At 37.8% G+C, this 27,214-nt stretch overlaps 1 protein-coding gene and 1 pseudogene across 31 annotated transcripts in view; one reads left to right on the forward strand and one right to left on the reverse strand.

The window, feature by feature from the left end:
• Ppp6r3 (protein phosphatase 6 regulatory subunit 3) overlaps window positions 1-27,214 on the forward strand; it is a 151,185-nt gene that overhangs the window by 76,657 nt on the left and 47,314 nt on the right. For all 31 annotated transcript variants that reach the window (XM_087205414.1, XM_087205428.1, XM_087205417.1 and 28 more), the window contains 5 exons: window positions 8,075-8,188; window positions 20,921-21,050; window positions 23,534-23,686; window positions 25,179-25,328; window positions 26,757-26,821. In XM_087205414.1, coding sequence (XP_087061540.1) covers window positions 8,075-8,188; window positions 20,921-21,050; window positions 23,534-23,686; window positions 25,179-25,328; window positions 26,757-26,821 — 612 coding nt within the window. The remainder of the gene's footprint in view (window positions 1-8,074; window positions 8,189-20,920; window positions 21,051-23,533; window positions 23,687-25,178; window positions 25,329-26,756; window positions 26,822-27,214) is intronic.
• LOC106009975 (small ribosomal subunit protein mS35 pseudogene) lies at window positions 2,908-3,764 on the reverse strand (annotated as a pseudogene).

Raw genomic sequence — 27,214 nt, forward strand, 5'->3', positions numbered from 1 at the left:
ACTTTGGGTTAATAATTGGAGAGTACACATTAGGTTAGCATTAAGTATGAATGTAGTCCTGTTCCAGTTTACTTCCATTGGTTTGCTTTTTTGGTTTTTTTTTTTTGTGGTACTGGGGATCGAACTCAGGACCTTGCACTTGAGCGAGGCAGGTGGCAGGGTTTTTTTTCAATTTTTATTTTTTATTAATACATATTTGCAGTACATAATGATTACATTCCTCGTGGAGAGTTGGTATGAGTACATAATAGATCTTTTTTTGTTGTTCATTACGTTTATTGGTACATTTTAGGTATACATTATGATCACATTCACCATTAGGAATTTGTACCTGTACATGATATATCTTGGTTCTTGTTTTTTCCCATTCCCCTTCCCTCCCTGCCACCCCTCCCTAAGCTTTATTTCCACTTTTTCCTTTTTTTCTCATTTGTTTTTCTTTCCCTTCTTCCCTTCCCCCACCCCTGCTCCCTAGTTCCCCTTCCCCTTTGAACATTTGCTTCCTATTTCACATTATCTGTTATACATTTACATTTTCAGTTTCTCACACCACAAAAACAATTAGGTATTTACATGTGTGTCCTATTTATTTCACTTAAGATTATGGCCTCAAGGTTTGTCCTCAGAATGCATCCATTTAGCTATAAATGTCTGTAGTTTATCATTCTTCATGGCTTAGTAGTACTCCATTTTGTAAAAAAAAAACACCTACATCTTCTCTATCCAGTCACCAGTTGATGAGTATTTGGGCTATTTCCAAGATGTAGCTATTACAAACCATGCTGCTGTAAACATGGATGTGCATATATCACTGTGGTATGATGCTTTTAATTTTTTAGGGATGATGCCCAGCAAGGAAATAGCTGGGCCAAATGAGACTTTGTGGGGGTCGGGTACTGGGTATTGAACTCAGGACCTTGCGCTTGTGAGGTAGGTGGCGGTACGACTGAGCTAAATCCCTGGCCCTCAAATGGGACTTCTAATCCTAGTTTTTTGAGGAATCTCCACAGTGGTTGCATCAGTCTATGCTCCCAGCAACAGTGGAGAAGGGTTCTTTTTTCCCCACAGCCCTGCCAGCATTTGTTATTGGTTGATTTCTTGATAGCAGCCATTCTTTCTGGAGTGAGGTGGAATCCCAGCATTGTTTTCATTTGCATCTCTCAAATGACCAGTGATGTTGAACATTTTTTCATATGTTTATTTGCTGCTACTCCCTCTTCACCTGAGAAATACCTGTTCATTTAGATGCCCATTTTTGGATTGGGTCTTTAAATTTGGGGGTCTCATTTTTTAAAGTTCTTTATATATTCTAGGTAGTAGACCTTTGAGGAACACCTGGTAGAATTTTTTTCCCACAGTGTGGGTTGTCTCTACACTCTCTTGGTGGTTTTTCTTGCTGTGCAGAAGCTTTTTAAACTTATCAACAAAGAAAAGCCCAGGTCCCGATGGCTCCACTGCTGAATTCTACAAGATATTTAGAGAAGAGCTATTGTTACTGCTGCTTCAACTCTTCAATGAAATTGAATGAAAGGGAAGCAATACTCCCAAATTCATTCCTGGAAGCAAGGATCACCTTGATCCCCAAAGCACAGAAAGACCCAGCCAAAAAAGAGAACTACACGCCAGTCTCCCTAATGAACATAGACTTAAAAATCCTAAATAAGATACTGACAAACAGAATACAGAAGATCATCAAGAAGATCATACACTCTGACCAAGTAGGATTCATCCCAGAGGTGCAGGGATGGTTCAACATAACGCAAATCAACAAATGTAATACACTATATTAACACAGCCATGGACAAAAACCATGTGATCAACTCAATAGATGTAGAAAAAGCATTCTACAAAATCCAACAACCATTCATGATAAAAACCCTACAGAAAATTGGAATGGATGGTCTTTATCTCAACCTGATAAAAGCCATCTGTGAAAAACCAACAGCCAACATCATACTAAATGGTCAAAAACTGACATCCTTCATGCCGAAATCATGAACAAGACATGGATGTCCACTGTCACCACTCCTGTTCAGTAATAGTTCTGGAAACATTAGCCACAGCAATTAGATGAGAAAGAAATAAAAAGAATAAAGATAGGAAATGAAGAAGTTAAATTGTCATTATTTGTAGATGGCATGATACTCTATATGGAAGACCCAAAAACTCCATTAGAAGTCTTTTAGATTTAATAACCAAATTCAGTAGAGTAGTTGGATACAAGGTCAACACTCAAAAATCAATAGCCTTCCTGTACACAAACAACAGACTCATTGAGAGAGGAACTGAAGAAGAAACAACTTTCACAGTAGTACCCAAAAATATGAAAGACCTAGGAATCAATCTAATGAAGGAAGTAAAAGACCTCTTCTGAAAACTACAGCACTCTGAAAGAGAGATCAAAGAGGATATCAGAAAATGGAAAGACATCCCTTGCTCCTGGGTAGGAAAAACCAATATAGTGGAAATGGCCATACTTCCAAAGCTGCTATATAGATTCAGTGCAATCCCAATTGAAATTTCAACAGCATATTTCATAGAACTAGAGAAAACAATCCAAAAATTCATTTGGAACTGGAAGAGCCCTAGAATACCCAGAGCAATTCTAGGCAAAAAAGACAACCCCCAACTTGAAACTATGCTACAAAGCTACTGTGGTAAAAAAACAACATGTTACTGGCAAACAGACTCAAGGATCAGTGGAACAGATTAGAAGATGCAGAAACAACTCCAGACACACTCAGCTACCTCATCTTTGACAAAGGAGCCAAACACCCTCACTGGAGGAAAGATAGCCTCTTTATTTATTTTTTTATTATTACAGATAATTTTAAAATTAACTCTTGGGTAAGAAGTGGTTTTTAAACATTTTCATTTTTACATCATATTAGATATTGATTACATGTATTGTAAAATAAAGCAGATCTTCCCACTTCACAACTCATGTTAGAGTTAATAGTCTCTTCACTGACTCTTTGTACCGAGAAAGGGAAATTTCATTTTCCCCCTCATTCTTAAGACTAACAAGAGACTTTGGTAATTTTCAACCTCTTTAGTTCCAAGGACCTCTTTATTTACTTTCATGTTTTTCTCAGCAGTGCTAATCTAGAGAAGTGTTTCCAGGATATTTTTTTCTGACGAGCTATTTTTCCATATATATTCTTCCATGTTTGCTTCAGTCTTATTTTTTTCCCATTCCTCTGTTTTCCAAGATTCATGGTATAATACTGTCAGTAGATACATTGCATAATAGTAGTTCTTTCTCTTTAAAGGCATCTATCTGTTTTGATGGTGAGTACATCTGTAGTCTTGCGGTATTGTTCTCCTACAAGTTTAATCAATTTCTTCTTTGTATGATCATCTAAATTCAAACTGGAAAGTTTCACCCTTAAGATTACTAGTGCTTTGGGGTTTCGAATAGATGGTCCTGATGAAAAATAATCAGCAGTGTCAATTTCAATTTGAAAATGCTTCGTGCATTTCTCATCACTTTCTAGTGCAGCTGGCCACTTGGCGTAGAAATCTTTAAGAGCTTGGTAGTGCTTTTTAATTGCTACAGGAGTCAAATGCAGAAAATTAGGGATCTTTAGAAGTTCTAGATTTCCTTCCTTTGCCATAAGAATGCCCTTTTTCACTGGATAACCCATCCAAACAGGGAGAAGCACTGCAGAGGGATTAAAGGCCACTGCAGCGGGGTAAACACTAGGCCAATCCTGGTCAACACCCATTTTCTCTGTTCTAGCAGGTAGTGCCTGTCTCCTCATTTGCCTTTCACTTTTGGATGTTCTTTCTCCTATATGTGGGCTAGGTCTCCAAACATGAGTGGCCGGGGTCATGGCAGTGGAGAAGGCCCGCAAGGTGAACTGCCCGCCACAGGAGCACGGCGGCCACCATGGCTGCCAGAAAGATAGCCTGTTTAATAAATGGTGCTGGAAAAAACTGGATTTCAACTTCCCAAAGTTTAAAACCAAACCTGTATCTCTCACCATGCACTAAACTAAAATCAAAATGGATCAAAGATATAAATGTTAGAAACACTAAACCTACTAGAAGATAGGCTAGGTGGAACTCTTGAAGACATTGGCATAGGAAAAGATATTTCATGAATCAAACCTCATTTACACGGGAACTAGCACAAAGAGTCAACAACTGGTTTGCCTTTTTAATGCCTTTGTTAGTCTTTTTGTAGTCCTCCTATATAGTGGGTGTCGTGAGGCCCTTTTGTATCTTTTGGCTTATGACTTTTATGACCTTTTTTGGGGGGGGTGGTTCTGGGGACTACTGTCAAAATAAAACTCTTATTTCTCTGGTAAGCCCAAAACAGGCAAGGAACAAATTAGAGATGCTGTAGCTTATTTTAAACTGTGAGCAGTAAAGTTATGTATTCCCAGCATCTATTGCAGAAAAGCATGGATGCATTCCCAGTAGTAGCAAAACTGCAACAGACTACAAGCTGCTGAGTAAAATAGCATATGTATTCCTTTTAAACATACAAACTTTCTCCATCCAAATGCTAATTACAGTAGTCATTAGGTTGAACCTTGTAAAATTTCCATTTGAGTAGCCTAAAAAAGTGAAAAATATTAGAAATTTCACATGGGTTACCACATTGCTATGCAAAACAGATATAATAAAAGTCACATATAGTTTAAATTTGTTTTGTTCAAAATCTTGAAATCCAGACTTAGATTTGACATGACTTAGAACATGTCAAATCAGATGAGTTACATTTTGAGGCAGGCAGTGGAACTACTGAGCTAAATCACTGGCCCTTGATGAGTTACATTTTGACTGTTGATTGGTAGCCACATGTAAGTGGCCAGAGTGCCTTCAGTCCAGATATCCAAACTCTTTACTAATGATCTCTGAGTTCCTCAGGGCCACCACTGCCATCTGTCCACACAGCTTTATTTGAACCAAATGTGTGAGCCACAGACCCATTAGAGTCTATGTATTTGCTTATGTTAATATTTTAAACTACATCCTTAGTCCTGAGTCAGACAACTGTAATTTTTGAAATGAAGTTAAGTATATGCTCATAATTTGTATCATAGAATATTAGAGTAAATTTCTTCAAATACATGGACCCAGTGAATCACAAGCCCTGTCATGTCATTGAATATAAAACCTTTACTGCACTTAGTAGTGGAGAGACTTTGTAACAGTACTTACCAGTCTTTTAAAGTAAGAACTAAACCTCTTTTAATACCTGACACACTCCTACATTATAAAAATTCTTTTTTTTTTTTTTGGTATTGGGGATCCAACTCAGTACCTTGCGCTTTCAGTGTCTATTGTTTGAGAAAACACGATAGGGTTCTATAGAAAACTTTTACTAATCATCATAACATTTATATATGTAACATCTACATATTTAATAAATAATGTAATATAATTTTCTGATAACACATAATGTACAATTAAATTACCTAAGTGAACCTACAAATTGGGCATCACTGTATATAGATAAGAGTTTCAGATGAGCTAAGATTAAAGAGAATGGTAGAGTAGCAGTGGTAACAAGAAATCTTCAGTTAAGTGTACTGAAGTGTGTTTGGTGATAAGTATTTAGCTTGGGATGCAATCTGCACCTAAATTGGATGGATTCCATGTAGTGGCTCTGGAAAAGATTAAAATTCAGAAATTTATGAAATAGTTATCTGAGGATTGGACTGTGTATCTCTTAATTCTGGTTACTAATGAGTTTAGAGTGAGTTGGATTTGACTCAATTTGAGCCAGTTTTATAGAAGTCTTTCTTGTGGCTTTCTGTATGAAAAACAAAAATCAAAATGAGATATTGTCCCACAGGTATTTATAAAGAACCTACATAGTTCATGCATAAATTCATATCATAAATGTTATTAATACTCATCTAGTACTCTTGTTATTAATAATAGGAAAGTAAATAATAGAGTCTGCCCCCAAGAAAGTATATACATTTCAGGAAAAGAAAAACTTGTATAAATATTTTAATAGTAGATTTATTGAGGCATGAGATTAATAGAAGTTACCTTCGACGTTTACAATTACAAGAGGTGCTCTAAGTGGTGCCCATTAGGTTCTAGATGTTTATTACTACAGTAAACTGCTGCTTGGGTAATGTTGGTCATTGAGATTGCTGCACATAGATTTTCAATCTCTTCTGTAAGGGCCTGTGGTGTTGTGGGTTTTCTGTGATATATGACATCCTTTAGGGTCCCCCATATGAGGGTAACACCACCTGTTGAAAAAACATATAATTTCTTTTCCTGAAGTGTGTATACGTTTTTTGGCAGACTCTGTATATTCTCTCTCATGTAAATAAGCGCCTTTTTATCTAAAGAATATGAAGGCATTCCTTTGATTTGTTTGACAAGCTCAGTGCTTCATTTATAATTCGATGGAAGTCATATGTCTAAGTAATACTCAGAATGTGGCACAAATACTGTGTTGTTGAATCTTGATGTTCAAGTTTTTGCTTGTAATAACGTCATTGTTCATCAGAATTTATTCGTGGTTATGGCAGAATTCCAATATGATATAGCCATGAAATGACTTGGGCCTGTTAGACATTGTCTTCAGGCATAAGTACTTATGAAAGTGTGATTTTGCTCTCTGATAGTAATACTACTGTTGAATGAGCAGAGTATAAGCATGTGTGGTTTTCTGCTGCATCACACCCCTTACATTAGGGCTAGCCACCATCTGAAGAATATACATGCTTAGTAAAAGTCTGTTTTCCAGAGCTCAGTTCCAAACTTAATGCTTATCCTGCAGATGAATGTATGCTATGCTGAATACAGCACTGTTTGGGCTGGTGGTCTCATAGGCAGTTTCAGTGCTGGTCTGTCCTTCCTAACCTCTTCCTAAAAGGAGATCTTATGAAGTTAGGTTAAATACCAGTTTTATTTGCTTTATTTTCTCCTCCTTGTCGCTCTAGGGTTAAGGGAGCTGGTGTGCAAAACAACACAGCTGTACCCTGGGGTTTTGGTGTCTTTACCAGGCAAGCAACCAGGAACGACCTAGCTGCGTGTCATATTTTAAGCGATATATATTTTTTTGGTAGTATTAGGGATTGAACCCAGGACCTTTGCACCAAGCTACCTCCCCATCGCCATTTTGAATTTTGTATTTGAGAGGTTCTTGCTAAATTGCTCAAGCTGGGCTCAAAGATGGAATCCTCCTTCCTCGGGCTTCTGGAATACTGAGATTACAGATGTGTGCTACTACACCTGACTGAGATTCCTTTTCTTACTTCACATATATTTGGAAAGTCACTGAGATCCTGAGAAACTTAGGTTTCCCTAGAGAATGTCCATATAAATTTAAGTACTGACTACCCTTGTGTTTTCTGTTAATTGTGACATTGCATTCATGTGAGAGAAATATAATGGAAGCATCTGTAGAAAATGATGTTTGGCAGTAGGTTAGTCAGATCCATTTCAGTGCTACCATATTATTTTGATTTACCAAGTTTTAATTGTAGCATAAAAGGTAACAGTTGATATTCGGTTTGTTTTTTACCTGTTTTAGATCTTTGTTAATTATACTTCTCTCTCTCTCTCTTTTTTTTTTTTGGTACCGGGGATCAAACTCGGGACCTTGCGCTTGCGAGGCAGGCACTGGAACCACTGAGCTAAATCCCTGGCCCTTGTTAATTATACTTCTTACATTTGTGGAGAAACATTTATGGTTTCTAATTGACCTTTTTGAAAATTTTACCTCCTGTTGGAGGGAGTGAAAGATTTTAAGTCTTTTTACCTTCAGTCATCATCACTCCTTGGTCTCAGGAAGAGGTGACTTCCAGCTTTGAAATTTGTTACCTGTCAACAAGATTGACAAAGGCAAGCAGGGCCCAGGTTATTTTGCTGAGAGAAAGTAGGGTGTGCATGCATGCACATGTGCGTGTGTGCACGTGTGTGTGTGTGTTTCTGAGTTGCATTTAAAATAAGCAGAAATAAATTACTTTAATACGTATACTAAAATAAATTCTTAAGCAAAATAAATGTGCCCATGAGTCGATGAACTCTTATATGAGTTGTTAGTGTTAAATGATCTTGCAATTAGTGCCTGACTATTTATTTATTTCCCTAGGCAAGAAATTATAGAGCAGCTTCTATCAAATATTTTCCACAAGGAGAAAAATGAATCAGCCATAGTCAGTGCAATCCAGATTTTACTGACTTTACTTGAGACACGTCGACCAACGTAAGCTTTCCGTTTATTTTGTGAAACAATCTATATTATTTTTCTTTTAGATTTTTTTAAATGCTAAGAGTTAAAACAACCTTACTAACCCCAGCTTCTCCAGTTCCTGATATGTTGCTGGTTTGTTTAATCTTGGGTTAATGATAATGGAAGTGCTGTTTGTTGGCACTTGGGAGGTTGTATCTCCAATTTTGTATGTCTTCCTTGGTAAATAATATTTTAAATAAGTTAAGCAACTTAAGTTGTTATACAGGTTGTGGTGCATGAGTATCTTGCTGCTTTTGTGTCTAAGCCATAGCACTCACTGTCACTTGCAAGGATTTGAAAACATGTTAGCCAGGGCTGTAGGCTTATGTGGACTACTATGACTTAAAGAAATAAATCTGAGAAAAAGCATAGAGTTTTACATATGAAAACACTTAATTATACAACTAATCAGAAAAGACAATTAAAAAAAAGTAATAGAGGGAAATTTCTGGCCAGAATTTTTATTCTCAGACCAGAAAAGTTTATAAAATACCAAGCAAGGTTAAATATTTAAAATAAAACTCAGATTTTAGCTTTATGCTGATAAGATTTCAAAATCTCAGGTATAAAGAATAAATCTTAAAAGTATCCAGGGCCGGGGATTCAGCTCAGTGGTTTCGCTGCCTGCTGCGCAAGTGCAAGGACCTGAGTTCGATCCCTGGTACCAAAAAAAAAAAAAAGTATCCAGATAAGAAAAATGAGCCATTTATGAAGCCAGTCAGATTACTAGGCATCTCATTTGTAAAACTAAATGTGAGAAAGCAGAGGGCAAGATTGTGAGCCTGGAAACACTCTTGATGTGTGAGAGCAAAAGAGCCATTTTGGAGCACATGAGAACTCAGTGTTCTATCTTGGACAGTTCCTGGGGTACAGTTACTTACCAAAGCCAAATGGAAAGATTCATAAGAATGAAGAACTTAAGAAAATATATTGGTAAGTTACGATCAAGAAACAGATAACTGTGTGAAAATTAGTATGATTATGAAATTTAAGTGTTAAGAATAAATAATTGAAATCAAATGTTGCAAAAACGAAGTGAATTCCAAACAAAGCTCAAAAAATAAGGGGCAAATTAGTGCATATTGAAGGTATGTTAAACTAGCAGTTTTCTTTATCATTTTGTTGAAAGTTTAGTTCAGATTTTTAAAATAAAGAGTATTGGAGTAATAGTGGGTTATGTAATTCCCAAAACATTTGAGAGGGCAGAGGGAATGAAGAAACCCTGAAAGCTATGGACACCGGGGTGACTTGCTCTTCCTCAGAGAAACACTAGTGACAAGGCAAGAAAAAACACTTGTGACAAGGCAAGAAAGAAAGCTTCTGTTGTAGTGTAGGCCTCACCAATGAAAAAGCAACCTTTGGGATTGTACAATACTCCTCCAAGAGTACTGAACAAAACTCCTAAGCCCCTGAGAAAAGGGAAGCAAACTCTGAAGACATAGTGAAGATCATTTGTAGTGGGAGGAAAGGACCAGCAAAAGAACCCGTTTAACCCATGAAATAGGCAGAAACACATTCTAAGCCCAGACCATTAGAGGTCCCATACTACTGGACCAAGGGCAAGATCACTGAGAATTCCCTACCTCTGAGACTGAAGGACACTAAGACTGAGGCTAAACCAAAACACCAGAGCCATTTCCCCCTACCCTATCCCTCTATCAGGCCCCCAAGTATCAAGAAACAAATAATAGGTTGCTGCTGGAGGAACGGCTAGTACATTGAAGGAGGCTCTCCCAGGGTGTGTGACAGAAGCTTAAAGGGAACATCTTAAGCCAACAGTGGAACAAACATTGAGAAAAACTTGGCACACTGGTCCTGACTGTAAATCCACAGTAACTGGAGAGATTTGAAGTCTTTAGTGCACTGACGGAAATCATAGTAACAAAACCTCAATGTACTTCAGCTGCTTACTAGATTGATTCAAATCCCCTGTAACTAAATGCCTAGGAAAAAAGAGATATATCCATTGTTACATAAATACTATGTATATTAGTTTCTACTCTTCTACACAAGCTGTCCACCTTTCAACCAAAAATTATGAGGTACAAAAAATAAGATGGAAAGAACCTAACAAATTCCCAAGCAATAATAGAACTCAACTCAAAAATATTAGAATTGCCAGGTGTGGTGGTGCATACCTGCAATTCCAATACTCAGGAGAATGAGGCAGGAAGATTGCCGTGAGTTCAAGCCCAGCCTGAACTACATAGGGAGGATCTTGTCTCAAAACACACACACACACGCACACACACACAAAAGAAAAAAATTAAAACTGTTGGGGGATTTAATATAAATATGATTGTCATGTTAAAGACTTGTGGAACAAGTTGACAGAATACAAACAGATGGAGAATTTTTAGCAGAGAGGTGGAAGATCACATAGAAATGTTGAAAATGAAAAATTGCACAAATGAAGAATGTCTCTGGGCTTATTGATAAACCTTGACATAATTGAGCAGAAAATCAGCTTAGGATATTAGAAGTTACCCGTAACAAAATGAAAAGAGTTAAATAAAAAAGGGTAATTGCTTATAAGCTCAGAGGGCCCAGAAGTAATGTGAAAGCACCAGGAACAAATATCCTCTGTCCAAATCTTGGTTTGTAGTACCATTTATAGTGAGTGACATTAGATGAAAGGAACCAGAAATCCTTTGAGAAATTGGTAGGACATTAAACATTCAAGTCTGGACTATCTTAACAGTGCCAGAAATTAAAGAAGCTCTCAAATTATACACACATACAAATATAAATGGTGGCATCTGTCAAAGGGACACTGGGGGCAATAGCAAGAACTTCCAGTGGCCAAAGCTGAAATAATTTGCATAACAAAATAAATTAGTATTACAGCCAAAATTATAAGATGTACAGCTATGGTGATATAAGCAAATGATTGAAAAAATAGAGAAAATATCTCTCATGTAGAATTCCAAATAGGTCATGTTAGATACTCCATCCTCAAGGGGCTGAAATATAACTCCTCACTTAATTTTAAGTGTGGTTTGCCTTTAGTGACTTCCTTCCAAACAGTACAGTGTGGAAAAAGAGAATAAAAAGAGTAACTTTTCAATGGAGAAACCTGACACACTCTCTCAGCTAGGTAATTAGTCAGCAGCAGTGATAAGGCATGTTGATAGTGCATACCCTTGATATAATATATTGGAGATGGCACTTTAGCTTTGTGGTCTTCCTACCGAATACCTCAAACCATCAGAAAAACACCAGTATCCCTCAGTGGAAGGATATATCCTGCAAAATACCTGTAAGGTAAATACCTCAACTGTAAGGTAGTCAAAAAACAAAGTCTGTCACAGTTAAAAAGAGGCTAAGGAGACATGACAACTAAATATGATGTCATATCTTTGATGGGATTACACAACAGAGAAAATGCATTAAGTAAAAATTAATGAAAATCTGAATAATGAATTTTATGTGTCAATATTGGTTTATTGTGACAAAAGTATGGTACTAATGTAAGGTATTAATAGAAGAAAACTGGATATAGGTTACATGGGGATTCTGTACTATCTTTGTAATTTTTCTGTATAGAAAATAGAAATAGAAGTTGGCAGAACATTTAGGCAGAAAATCAGTACAGAAGTCTTGAACAACACTAGCAATGAACTCTTTCCTGATTGACGCTTGCAGGACGTTCCCCCAAGGAACAACAGAACACTTTTGAAGTACATATGGAATTTTTACAAGTATCCTAGTTTGTGCTGCTATAACAGATTACAATAGACTTGGGGGCTTAACCAACACATGTAATTCTCAGTCTGTAGACTAAAAAGCCTAAGATAAGGAATTGGCAGATCCTAGTAATTGGTGTGATTTGCAGGTGGCTGCCTTCTTACTGTATCTTCACATAGTAAAGAGGAAGCAAACTCTGTTCTTTTCTTATAAGAGCACTAATCCCATTCATGAGGGTTCCAGTACATGACCTAATTAATTACCTCCCAAAAGCTCCACTTCCTAATACTTTCATGTTGGAGGTTAGAATATTAGCATAAGAAATTTTTTTTTTTATTTGGTACTGGGGATCAAACTTGGGACTTTGCACCTGTGAGGCAGGCACTGGAACCACTGAGCTAAATCCCCAGCCCTCAACATAAGAATTTTGAGGAGAATATGGCACAGTACCTCCCACAGACACACACACACAAGAGAGTAGACTCAGAGCAGCAGCCCCCTCACCATCATTGGAGAGACTAGACCTGAGACCCAGTAGCAGCTCTGTCCCCAGGGCTACACAGCATAGGGCAGCAGAGACAAAAATTAACTAACCAACCAGATCCTCTACAGAGACAAGCAGACCCCACAGCTGTTGACATTAAGTCCAACGCTTGAACACACGCCTGCAGCCTACATCCAGCAGAGAACAGAGGGCTGGTTGCGTTCCCCATCTACCAGTGGGAGTGAGGACACACATTGGTTTGAATGGTAACCACATTCTGAGGGGAACAAACAGAGGGACCTCTAGTGCAAGGAGGCACCTCAAATACCTATGAGTCCTAAAGCTAGGCATAGAAAATCGTGTCTGGGTGCATCCCAAGAATGCAAGTTATGGAAAGAAACCACTCACTCAGTAACACAGGAATTCTTACTTTGACTAAATCTTTTTTAAATTTTTCCTATTTTGTATTATTTTTATCTTTCCTTTGGGTTTTTTCCCCCAGTTTATTCTTTCTTTTAGTTTATTTTTTCGCTTTCAACATTTTTTCCTTTTTTTTAATCTCCTGTTTTTGCTTTTTATCTTTTTCTTCTGGTTCATGTTTGTTCTTTTCAGTGAGTCTTCTTTATCACTGTTAATTTCCTTTTACTCAGTGGGACCCCCTGTCTTAATTTTCTCTCCTCCTCATATCCTATCAATTTTTCAAATTTTGCCACCCCCATTTTTCAGTTCCCCACTCCGTCCACCTTTAGTCATATAACTACTAAGCTTTATGAATCTCTAGATAATTAATTTTGTTCCATTGTTGTTGAGTACTGTGCTATTGTTAGTAGAGGAAACTTGTTTCATTTAGTAGATATTTACTGTAGGTCACTATAGATTCCCAGGCATAGTGTCACAAGCCTGTAATCCCAGCACTCAGGTTTGAGACCAGCCTGGACTACATAATGAGACCCTATCTCAAAAGACAAAACAAAAATAGTAGGTTAGTATTTGGTTTATCTTATTGTTCATACTATAATTATAGATCTCTTCTGTGAACAAGGGTGGTGCTTTATTGGTCCTTAGCATTTGTCATTATTGAGTTTGCATTTAATGATATAATTAATTGATGGTGATTTTATTGCTATAGCAAAGTTATACCTGTTGCTATTAATTGGTTTTCTTGATTTGTCTATATCTAGATTGCCTAGGGGTCATTAGCAATACTGTGGCCCATTCCAAGAGAACTGCATATTGGGCCAAACACTCTACAACCTCCCATCTCAAGTTAAATGGAAATGTTTGGATCCTGGGACAGAGCCAAAGGTCAATAGTTAGCCACGCCCAGAGAAGCCATTGAAAAGTAGACATTAACTAAAGAAATCTTCATGCTAGAAACAAAACTTTCCACTGCAGTAAACAAGCCTCAACATGACCCCCTCTGGATTAGAGTCCATAAAAGGGCTCCAGATAGAAATTCAGGAGATTAAAAATTCTGTTGAAACTATGGGTAGCAGGAGTGACCAGTGTGTGAGGACAGTCTCTCAGAACTAGAAGACAGGGCTGTTGTCAGTGGCCAATTAATGGGAAATATCTTAAAAACAAGAGAATATGAAAAATGGATCCAACAGCTCTTAGATGATACAAAGAGGACTAAAATTAATTGGAATTAGTGAAGACAAGACAGCACAAATGGCATAAAAAACCTGTTTACTGAAATAATTGCTGAAAACTTTGCAAACAAGGTCGAAGAATTTAACATACAAATAAATGAAACATGTAGTATCCCAAATAGCCATGATCAGAATAGAATCTCTCCATAACATGTTGTAGTCAAAACCCCAGAAGTCCAATTCAAGAATAGAATCTTAAAAGCAGTTAGACAAAAGCTAAAAAGGAAAACGGATTAAAATTACAGCAGACTTCTTAACACAAACCTTAAAGGCCATGAGAGCTTGAAGTAAAGTGTTTCAAGCCCTAAAAAGAAAACAATTTCCAAAATGGGGTGACATATCCTGCAAAACTACCTATCAAAATTAGTGGAGAAATAAGCTTTCATAAGAGAACCTAACGAAATTCATGACCACTAAACCAGCATTCCAGAAAATTCTTAAGGTTACCCTAGAAAGAGACACTAACCATGACAAAAAGTCGCATAGAATGAGTACAGTAGGTAGGGTGAGCAGTTACGTAGACAGGGAATCAACAACAGGAAAATAAAGCAATGACAGGAACTGGTCGGTACCTATCAATAATAACTCTTAATGTAAATGGTCTCAATTCCAAATGTGAAAGACACAAACTGTCAGAGTGCGGCAAGAAATAAAATCCAACAGGATGCTATATACAAGAAGCATATTTAACCTATAAGGAAACTCAGATTAAAAATCAAAGGATGGGGGCCAGGGATTTAGCTCAGTGGTGCAGGTGCCTGCCTCACAAGCACAAGGTCCTGAGCTTGATCCATGGTTACCGAAAAAAAAAAAAAAAAGGATGGAAAATAATAATCCATGCTATAGATACCCTTAACAAAACAGGCATAGCTATCTTACTATATTCAGACAAAGTGGACTTCAAGTGAAAACTAATCAAAAGAGCCAAAGAAGATCACTATATATTGGTTAAAGAAACTCGCCAATAGGAAGAAACGACAACGCTGGGTGTGGTGGTGCACACCTGTAATCCCAGCACTTGGAGGCTGAGGCAGGAGGATCATCACAAGTTTAAGGCCAGCCTGGGCTACATAGTGAGTACAAGATCAGCCTGAACTATATAGTAGTAACAATTACAAGGAGTTTTTGGGGTCTTATATGTAGAAACTCATTGTAAGTAACAGTACTTTTAACTACTAATTTTCCTACCCATATCCTTTTTATTTCTTTCTCTTGTTTAATTGCTCTGGCTAATGTTTCCAGAATTATATTGAATAGAAGTGTAGTAAATATCTACTAAATTCAACAGCTATACTTCCATTAGCAATAGAGAAGAATTCATTAATAACTTATAGTTGACTGAGGATTATTAAATTTAATGGTTATACTAATATTGATATAGGGAGGTGATGGCGAATCTTTTAGAACTTTCAGTGATATAGCCCACTGCAGCATGCATGCTGTAGGTTTGCCACCACTAATATAAGGGGTTGAGAACAGGAGAATGAAATGAAGAGAAATTTGAAAAATTAAGCAATAGGAGATGAGAAAGAGGCTATAAAAGTGAGTTAAAGGATACTATTAATAAGAAGGGTATTTATAGAATTAGGTAATAGTTAACAGAAAAGAATAAACAAGGAAAGGAAGATAAAAGAAGGGAGAAAAATCTGAAGAATAACAAAAAAAATTAACAGTTAAAATTACAAGGCAAAAAGAAAAAAATTAGAAAAGGAGAAAGGAAAATTCTCTAAACCTCAAAACAACCAGTGAAGAAAGAAAAGGAAGGAAGGAAGAAAGGAAGGAAGGGAGGGAGGAAGGAAGGAAAGGGAAAAAAAGAAAATGTGTCCCAAAAAACCAGGAAAATTATTTTTTTTCCGTAATTTTGAATGAATGGGTTTTTTTCTAGGATCTGCAGTTTTGGAATCCAGGAACTCGTGCTTTTTTCTGCCTCTCTTTATGACCTGTGTATTTATGAGGTACCCCACTTTCCAGAGGCCCCTCTGTTTACCCCAGCCTGTAGCAACCTTCAAAGCCAAGGTATATTCTTGCCCATGTTGGTAGATGGGGAGACAATCAGATCTCAAATCTGTTCTGGATATAGGTAGCAGGACAGTTGTTCAAGTACTTAATGCCAACACTTTCAGACCCAGTTGTTTCTGTGTGCAACACAAGCCTGGCATAGCTTCTCACCTTGGAGGGTGGAGCCCATGTCCTTCATGGTCTGAGTTTAAATTTCTCAGGTGTTCTCTTTCTAGCTCACTTCCCTGTTGACCAGTGTCTCCTGTGGCTCTTTCTCACCCAGTCACTGTGGAAGAAGTTACACTGGGAACCCTGAAGTGGAGTTTTTTTTGTTGTTCTGAGTCTCAAACTTAAATATCAACCCCTTCCTGAAATGATGCCTGATTAAGCTCTCTCTGGCAATATGGTCACAGTGTGCTTGATTCTCTTCTCCCACTATGCAGAAGAAATCACCTTGGAGTAAAACCCTATGCTGCTTTTGTAGTTCACAACAGCTATAGGTTCCTCCTCAGGCCCTTGACACTGTCCCAGTCCACTATTTGTCTTTGGTGCTCCCAGCACTGGGGGCTTATCTTGCATCTGTGGAGGCAGCTTTCCCCTTCACAGGAGCTAGTGGAACTTCCAGACTGCTTTATATTTTCTCTGCATTGTGTTCCATTGCTCCAACTTCTCTGTAGCTTCTAATTTTCCTGTCAGTTCCTTCCTGATTCCTGCTGGTCTACTTTTTTTTTCTCTTCACCATGTTGTTAATTTCTAGTCTGAATTCTAGGTCTCAGGGAGAATTTTGCTGCTGATTACTAGTCTGTCATTTTTCAGTCCCCTTGTGTTTGGGGTGGAGTATGCACACTCTGTGTGTTTTATGGTGCCTGAGACATGCTATGCAATGGCTCTACCACTGAACGACATCCCCTTCCCTGTCTCTATCTTGGGAGTGCAAGAAATGCAAGCCTCTTCATCCTTCACAAATCAACATATCAGCAGAGTAATGAAGAAAAACCTTATCATTTTAAATTCCTTTATGAGGCTGGCTATTTAGCTCAGTGGTGCCCTGCTTGCCTCTCCTAAGGTCCTAAGTTTGATCCCTAGTAAAGCAGGGGTTGGATGGGGGGGTGGTAAATAAATTCCTTCATGATAAATATCAGCAAATTAGTAAAAAGAAGAAAAAAGGAATTTGAATGTGTGATAAAGACTAAAATAATTTCCCCCAAAATTAAGGGACTTGGCACAGATATTCACCATTACAATGCCAACTCGCCGTTGTTCAAGAAGATCGTGGCCAGTGACACAGTCGGCAGGAAGGGAAAAAGATGTCCAGATTGGAAAGGACAGCCTAAAACTATCTGTTCACAGATAATGGGAAAGGTGTTTGTAGAAAATCCCTAACCAGTATTTTTTAATAAGTCTCTTAGAATGAACAAGTTTAGCAAGATTTCAGGATACAAAGTCAGTATTTAAAAACTAATTGTATTTCTGCACACTAACAGTGAACAGTTGAAATTTGAAATTTATAATGTACCCTTTATTATACCATAGAGAAAAGGAAATCTGAGATATACTCCAGATGTGTTTAAGGTTTAATGCCAAAACTCTTAGAATGTTGATGAAATCAGTGATGACCTAAGTAAATGCCAATACTGTGTTCATAGATTAAAAAATTAGACATTGTTAAAATGTCATTTCTCCCCAAACTGATTTGTAGATTTGGTGCAATTCTAGTCAAAATCTAAGCATGATTTTTAATAGAAATGGAGTTAATTCTAAAACTTAAATGGAAATACAAAGCAAGTACAATAGTCAAAACTATTTTCCAAGAGAAAACCAAAACTAGAATGCTCATGCTCTATGCTTCCAGGACTTCTTACAAAAATCTGTAGTAGACAGGATAGTGTGGTGAAAGAATAGGCTTATATATCCCTGGAATAGAATAGTCCAGGAGTAGACCCACACATATATGAGGTTTTTGACAAAGATATGTAGGGAATTCAGTAGAGAAAGGAAAGCATTTTCAACAAATGGTCATGGATCTGTTGTACATATATCAAAAAAAAATGGAATTCCATATCTACCTTGCAGATTATATAAAAATTAACTTGAAATGGGTCATATAACTAAACGTACATCATAAAACTGAAGGTTTTAGAAGATAACAGAAGACAATGTTTGACACAGAGTTAGATAAATTTTTCTTAGATATATTATCAGAATCCAATCCAAGAAAGAAAATTTTTGTGGTATGACTCGGGTAGAATCCTTGACAGACATACATGAGGACCTGGGTTCGATCCTGCAGACTACAGAAGGAAAATTGATAACTCAAGACTATATTTAAAATATTCTGTTCATTGGAAAGCTCTACTAAAAAGACAAAAATCAGGTGTGGTGGCAGGTGCATACCTGTAATGCCAGTACTTAGGCTGAGGGAGAAGGATCTCTTTGAGTTCAAGGCAAGCCTGTGCTACACACAGTGAGACCCAGTCTTAAAAAAAAAAAAAAAAGACAAGCCACAAATTGGTAGAAAAATATTTCCAAATCATGTGTGAGAAAGAAATTGTATCTGTATACATAAAGAATAAGAAAACAGCCCAGTTTTAAAATGGAAAGACTTGATCAGACAATTGAAAAATAAAAGGTGTATATATTCATTTTAAATAAATACGTGAAAAATTGATCAGCATCATTTGAAATTAAAGTTAAAATCACATTGTGATACCACTATAGCCTTTCAAAGAACCTGTATTTGTGGCTATAAATAAATTACCCTCAAACTTTATTCCTTAAAATAGTAGTGATTTATTCTCTCACTGTTCTGAATCCCAGAAGTCCAAGATCAAGACGTCAGCAGTGCTATATTCCTCCCAGAATTGCTAAGAGAAAATTGTTCTTGTCTTTTCCAGCTTCTAGTGACCCTTGGCATACCTGCCTTGTGGCCAGATACGGTTTGTCTCAGCATCTTGTCTGTGTTTCTTGCTTCTCTCATAAGAAGCCTTGTCATAGCATTTAGGGCCACCTGCATAATCCAGAATAATATTTCATCTCAAGATTTTTAATTACATCTTCAAAGAACTATTTATAGTCTCTGAGGATTAGCATATATAAACATTTCTTTTGGGAGCCACCATTCAGCTGAACCTCAAGAACAAAATGGACAGTACCCACTACTGGTAATGATTTGGAACAACTGGAAGCCTCACACATCACTGTTGGGAACACAAAGTATGGAGTCACTTTGTAAACAGCACTTGGCAGTTTCTTAAAAATGGACATGAATCTAAGAATTTGCCTACTGCATATTAAAATGCACTATTGTTACAATAAATATGGGACTTCAATTCCAGTGTATTATAAACACGCCATGGATATTGACTGTAGTACTTAGGTCAGGGTAGGTACATAAAATGATAGTTACTAAAAGCATGTATTAAATCAGTAAGTAAAACTTATATGAATGATTAAGAGATTTTAGTATGTAGTTTATTTTCTTACACATAAAAATGAAGAAAGGCCAGTTCTAGAAAGATAGTTAAGTGGCAAAAATGGGCCTATGCTGGCTATTTTATAAAAAGTAAATTCAGGTGAGTTAAATTTTAAAATACTAGAAAAAATGTGCAAATACTCTAGAATTACGGAGTTACAAAGAACTTTGAAGCATGCCTGCCTTAACAGAAACTTTAATGAAGAAAACTATATTTGGCTACATAAATTATTAGAACCCCCTACACATTTTTTTAAGTACTGTATTTAAAGCCAGAGGCATTTTCTGTTCCTTCCTTCTCAGAGTTTATGAATGCTGTTCTCTGAGCCCTCAGAGTTGGAAATCACTCACACTTGGGGATGTTCTCAGCTCTTTGCGTTAGCCTGGTCTCACAGCAGTCAAGGAGCAGTAGTCTGGATTGGCCCTATTTTCTACATTATAATTAATAAATAGTGAAGAGGCTGGATTTGGGCTCAGTTAGTCTCGCTCCAGCAGCAACATATTAACCTCTATTTTTGCACTACCCTGGAGTCAACATACCACTTTTAGGTGTATCTTTTGATTTGAACTTCATACTCGCATTTTTAGACCTTAACCTTGATGTCCTCCTCCCCGTCAGGACTGTTTTCTGCCCTCACCTTGAGAACCACTATACCCTTGTAGTCACTAACACCAGTTGGGATTTGGGAATCTCATTCCACTGTAATGATTTTCTTACAAGTGATAGGTCATAATGGCTATAGACTGGGCTTCATGTAGAAGAATAATTTAAACCTTTTTAATGGGAAATAGTGTTTATTACCCAGGCAGGAGTGACTTTATGGAACACATACAGACTTTATTATTAGCATCCCAAACTAATGGACAGTATGATGTGCCCTGTAATTTAGGAATTGTATCTCCGTTTGTTTTCCAAATTTTCGTTAGAGACATGCTATTAGTATAATAGTTACAAGGAGTTGGGAGGTTTAAGAGACTATAGAGAGATCACATAATTTCTCACCAGATATTGTAGCCCTTTTGGATTCAGGTCATGTTGCTTGATCCTCAGGAAGGTTTTATTACTGTGTGTGTGTGGGGGGGAGGTGGGTATCAGAGATTGAACCCAGGGCTTTTGCACTGAGCTATATCCCAGACCTTCCTTCCCCTTCCCCCCAAGGATCTTGCTAAGTTGCTAAATTGTACAAGCTGGACTTGAACTTGTAATCCACCTGCCTCAGCCTCCCAGGGTGCCACCATGCCTAGCCCCCTCTTTTACTTTAAGATACAGTCGGTATCCCTTCTTGCAGCCAGAAATGTTGCTGTTAATAATTACAGAGTTAGGTAATTGTTGAGGATTTGCCTACATGGTTGATAGGGAGCACCTTGATCTATTCTGAAATTATAATAACTAAAGTTACCTTTGTTTCAAGATTTGAAGGCCATATAGAGATCTGCCCACCAGGCATGAGTCATTCAGCATGTTCAGTCAATAAGAGTGTTCTAGAAGCCATCAGAGGAAGACTTCGATCTTTTCATGAACTCCTGCTTGAACCACCCAAGGTAGGCAAGCTGTCTCAAAGCTTGGCTGGCTAGCCAGGAATGTGGTGTGAGCAGTTGCCGGAAAGCATATGAGCCTTGCTGGCTATGGTCAGCATGTGCATTAGCTTTTATCTATATAAATATTGTCTATATAAATATAAACTGGTAAATGAGACAAAATTGCACAAAATATTTATCTGCTTAGAAAACTCCAGGTTTTTTTCTTTCCTTAAATTTTGTAGGTACATGTGTGCCAATAAAATAAGCAGTTTTCTTCTTGTAGCATGTTCTTTTCACATCTTTGAGGTGAAGTTAAGTTTTCAGGCTTTCATCTTTGAAATTGTATTTTCTCGTTGAGAATGGAAGCAATCTGGTAGACAGATGGCCCTACTTAAGAGGTATGAAGTTGGGGTTTTAATGTGCAGTATGGAAAACCCATGGCTTAGTGCACTAGATTTTCAGTGGAGAGCATGTGCCTGCAAATTGTGGAATGAGTGTGGACATGATAAAGACTAGGAAAGAGGGTGTCAACAGTCTGTAAGTGATGTTCTTCCTCACACTTAGTGAAGTTCTATGGGAAAGGGTGTCAGCAGTCTGTGAGCCAGTCTACCTATACTCTGTGCCACTTCACTTGGGACTGAGATTCAGATCAGGGTAAGAGATTTGATTCTGTGAGAGTTCTGCTCCTGCACCAGTTCTCCCATGTTGCTCTTTCCTTTTCCTAGATCCAGTTTCCTATGTAGTATATCTCTCCATGACTGTCTACTCTGTGGGTTCTGTTTAACCATTTGGAGGAGGGGCAGCATAGAGTAATTCACATTCATACCCAGGAGTCTAGTTCATCTTCCAGATTGTCTTTCTAGGTGTCAGGTGCTGTCAGTGAGCAGGCAGGGTTCCCCTCTGCACTTAAAGTGTTGATGCTCACCTCAGGGAACATGCTCCTGTTGGTGTTTAACAGTTACACTGAATGGCATCTTTCATGCCAGTCCTAGGAACAAGAATGGGAGGGTAAAGAAAGAAAAAATATTTAGGACAAAAGAGGAAAGAACATCACAAATGGAAGATTGAGGTGGGAGAAGGATCTGAGAGAGGAGGTCTGTAATGAAAGGTTAGCCTGTGTCTTAGGTGGTCACCTCGATATTCCCTGGTAGGTGGAACATGGCAGTATCTGATTCTTCTTGGCTTTTATTCAATGTGAGGCAATATCTCCTTGGGACTTTTCTTTTACTCCAGGAATAAGCAGTTATTCCTTATTTTACTATACGATGAGGTATAAGTAGATCCATGAAGATTTTTTAAAGTTTTGCCTCCCTCCCTCCTCGTCCTCCTCCTCCCTTCCCCCTCCCCCCCTCTTCTCCCCCCCCCCCCCTTTCTTTTGAACCCAGTTTTATCCAAGCTAGGCAAGCACTGTACCACTGAACTATGTCCCCAGCTATCATGAAGCTTTTTGGAAAGTCTGTCAGTTCAACTGTCTCAACATTGAGTAAAGCTGTAACTTTACAGTCCCATTGGGCCTCAGGAGGGAGAGGAGCCAGAGCATATGAGGGGGTAGTGTGAATGAACCTTCAAAAAGGAGAGGCCAGACTTCAGAAATTTGCAGTGTTTTGCTTCTGTGTGTTGTGATTTCAAACTATAGAAACCCTCTTCTTCTTTTTTTTTTTTGGTACTGGGGATTGAACTCAGGACCTTGCACTTGCGAGGTAGGTGGTGGCACCACTGAGCTAAATCCCTGGCTCCTAGAAACCTTCTTCATAGATGAAAACAGGTTTAAATTGATGATGTTTCAAGGTTGTGACCCAGAGGCAACATCTCAGTTTGTATTTGTATTATGAATTTGGCAGAGACTGAGGACTGTATTCCAGAATTGCTTTAACTTCTTTCAGTTTGTTAGATTTCTGGTCAGAATTTGAAATTCTGGGAGCCACCCTCCCCTGTGGACTTTTGTAACTTCGAGGACAACTTTGAGTTTTATGGCAGGGGTATACTTGATTTCTTATGTAGGGAAGTTACTTGATTTTTTTTTCTATGTGGTTATTTTATCATCCCTTAAAGATAACAGCAGGAGCTTTACATTTGCTCTTAAGCATAACATTCAGGCCAAAATTTTTGTGGGGGGTTACTTAGCCTATTGCTATGTCTCAACACATATAGCTTTTGCTTGATCATTTCTTTTTTGTTTGTTTGTTTGTTTGTTTTTGGCACTGGGGATAGAACTCGGGACCTTGTGCTTGCATGGCAGGCACTGGAACCACTGAGCTAAATCCCTGGCCCTTCTTTTTTTTTTTTTTGGTACCGGGGAGCAAACTCGAGTCCATGCGCTTGTGCAACAGGCGGTGAAACCACTGAGCTAAATCCCCAGCTCACTTGTTCATTTCTTTTTTTTGGTACCAGAGATCGAACTCGGGACCTTGGACTTGTGAGGCAGGCGCCAGAACGACTGAGCTAAATCCCCAGCCCCTGTTCATTTCTTTAACTGAATTTAATTGGAAGTTTTTCTTCTTTAGAAAAGTGTGATGAAGACTACGTGGGGTGTGTTAGATCCTCCTGTGGGAAACACCCGGTTGAACGTGATTAGGTTGATATCCAGCCTGCTTCAAACCAATACCAGCAGTATAAATGGGGACCTTATGGAGCTGAACAGCATTGGAGTCATATTGGTGAGATGCTCCCTCACAGACATTTGAATACATGTATCGTCAATTTTAGATGCTGATAATTGTTCAGGAATGACTTATGTTGCTGTGTGTAAAGCATTTCAATAAAGATTAGACAGGTTTTCCTTCAAGAAGCCCAGTCCCAGTGTCTGCTGGCTGCAGCATTGGGTTTCTGTTTAGAACCGGCAAGAGGATACACCTTCATCTCCTTTCCATAGCAGTATATCTAATAAATCCAAGGGTGCCTAGTGTTTAGATTTGAGCCTCCATTCTTCTTTCAGACAGCTGGTAGTCTGTTTGTCAGTGGAAGGGAAAAGGAAAAGCCCAGGAATAATCTGGGCTTGTGTCCCTGCATTCCCTGTGGTCATGGTTTGTGCTTGAAATGGACTGGCCCAGCTTTGCAGCCCATGCTTGCTTGCTCTGACTATTCTGCCATCCCCAGCACAGGGAATTATGAGGATTAACACTTAGCATTTGTCACAAGACATCTGGTCTCATTATATACATTTTAGGAGATTTTGGAGTGTTTCAGAGGACATCTTTGCTCAGTACAAGATGGGCATTATAATGTGTATTTTATATACACTTCTCTTTGGATACTGGGTATAAAAGCACTGTGTGTGAGAGTAGCTGGGGTTTTTTTTGGTACCAGGGATTGAACTTGGGGCCTTGTGCGGCACCACTGAGCTAAATCCCCGGCCTGCAAGAGTAGTTGTTTTTGAGATTATTTCTGGAGAGGTAATACACATTTTATGGATATTGAGCAAGAAAGTCAAGATTTGAACTCACCCAGTTTCAAGTCTCTACATACCATCATCCATATTGCTGTGCTTCCTAGCATCATTGAGATATTTTTTAGTTACATTTCAACATCTGCTTAGGTGGCATACTAATCTAGAGATGGAAAACAGGAACAGTTTGGAGCAAGTTATATCAAATGTAATTTGAAAAACCCTTGTGCCTTCCAGGTGATTCACATGCCAGCCAGCATCTTTCATATCTCATTTGTTTGTGATGCTGTTCTAGAAATTTTCAAATACTGGAGTGGTTATTCTTTGTTAAGCTACAAGCACTTCCAGACTGGGAACCTTGTTTTTGTTTAACTCTGTCTCCTACATTGCACCTAACACAGTGCTCTGCACAAAAACCATTGGTAAATAGTTTTTGAATCAAAATGGAATTCTTTTAAGTTTCTTTGAAAATTTACTGAACTTACTATTTGTATTAGTTGCTTAGAAAACAAAAAGATATTTCCCTGTCTTTTCTTCATCCTTTTTTTATTGGTTTCTACTAGATTCTGTGCAAATTCTGGCATGTTGAATGAGCAGATAGATTGTTTAAGGTATGAAGTGGTATTTCAAACCCCCTTTAAGCCCACATTCTTTTTAATTAGTCCTACTGGTCATTCTTAGTTTATTAAATCATCCTGTAAATGTATTAAAGTAGTGGCTTGAACATTGAGGTAACTGAAGAAAATGTGGTTTTTCTTTTGTAGGATATGTTCTTCAAATACACGTGGAATAATTTTTTGCACACACAAGTGGAAATTTGTATTGCACTGATTCTTGCCAGTCCTTTTGAAAACACAGAAATTGGCACAATTACTGATCAAGACTCTGCTGGTGACAATATATTATTGAAACATGTAAGCTTAATCAGTCTTTATTTTGCTTCTACTCTTTTCTGGTTATAGTAGTTTACCACTTTAGTATGGAATGACATATAAAGACAGATTAAGTTACATTTCAGAGTACTAAAATTTAAGTGTCATATGTTTATTGCATTTTTAACCCATTGATTCTGTAAGTCCAGTCCTACCAGATAATCGTTAAATGAACCGGCTTTTTAAAAAAAACTAACTGGGCATAGTGGCACATGCCTATAAATCCCAGCAACTCAAGAGGCTAAACCAGGAGGATTGCAAGGTCAAGGACAGCTTGGGCAACTCAGCAAAACCGTTTTTCAAAATAAAAACTAAAAGAGAGCTGGCGATGTAGTGTAGCACTGTTTGGGTTCAGTCCTCAGTACCACAAAATAATGATAATAATGATGATAATGATAAAAAAATGTAAGTGGCTGCTTCTTTTGTAAAATTAATGTATTTGAAAAATACGTATTTTGTACTTTGCATATTTAAATACTACGGAGAACACTGTAACAGTTCATAGGCATACTAGAATTTAATTTCGGGTGCTAAATACATGACTGAAAGTTTGGAGAAGTGAGTATTTTTGATGTTGAGCAAGGCTTTTTTTGGGGTCTCTTCTGTAAAGTACAGGGTGATTTTACTAAGTCAGCCTTCACATTTTCTTCTGAAGTTTTTTAGTTTCAGGAGGTTTTCTAACTCACACTTGATTTATTCTAAAACCTGGAAGATACAAAAGGCTAGGCTGGAATAACCAAGTAGTTGGGAAAAATGAATGACATCTGAGTAAACTGCCGTTGCATATTCCAAAATTACAGTCCATGGCAGTTGTCATTGACTTGCAGGATTTTGACAAGACACATCTATTTTTTTTTTTTTTGGTGGTGCCGGGGATCGAACTCAGATCTTTCCGCTTGCGCAGCAGGCGGTGAAACCACTGAGCCAAATCCCCGGCCTGACACATCTCTTTTTTAATATTGACATAATATTAGTGCATGTAGAAGTGGTTTTGACATTTAAAAATTGTTAAGTATTGCTTTGGATTCTTAAGTCCTTTTGCCAAGGCATAATTTTCTTTATTTTATTTTTGTTTTGGTCAGGCCCTATATTTCTGACCAAATTTTACTAGCTAATAAGTTCTGGATTTGCCTCAGGTCAGCTGCTCACTTGTAGTAGTACTTATAGCAGTGAGCTTCCTAGTAGATGCTCTGTGAGGCTGAGTCCTATTCTGAATCCCTGTAGTGTTCGAAGGATCTGAAGTAACCTTACCACCGAATTGCATTTGGATTGGCTAGTAGTTCAGAACTACGTGTAGCTTTCTGTGTTATGTTTACCACTGTTCTGTTTAACTAGAGCTCTGTTTCACTTCAAAGTTTTGATACTTTGATGTTTATATAAATGTTAACTGGCATATTCTTTCTTACTCAGCTTTTTCAAAAGTGTCAATTAATAGAAAGAATACTTGAAGCCTGGGAAATGAATGAGAAGAAACAGTAAGTAAATTTTTTTTGAAAGGAATTCACTTTGATTTAGAATATGGAAAATATTCCCCATGCTCACAGGCCCTAGTTAGAGGAAAATTAAAGTAAGTTACAATGTAACAGACATTTTTCTAATAATATATATTTGAATATTTAAGTACTACAGAGAACATTGTAACAGTTCTTGGGTATGCTAGAATTTAATTTCTCCTTTCTCCTTCCCTTGGGTGGAAATTTCTGTCTTGGCTTTGGAACTCCCTGGTCCTTTATGAAAGGCTGTTTTTCTGAGAATGATGTGGAATGGAATGAAAAAGAATCATAAAGTTAAGTCCTCCTTGATGACAGTTTAACTTGGCATATTTGTTATGAACAATCTACTCAGAATAGAATGTGTTAGGGGCATGT

The sequence above is a fragment of the Heterocephalus glaber genome, unplaced genomic scaffold, assembly GCF_053883595.1.
Source record: "Heterocephalus glaber isolate CG9 unplaced genomic scaffold, H.glaber_assembly_v1.0 deba00000594, whole genome shotgun sequence".
NCBI classification, from domain to species: Eukaryota; Metazoa; Chordata; class Mammalia; order Rodentia; family Bathyergidae; genus Heterocephalus; species Heterocephalus glaber.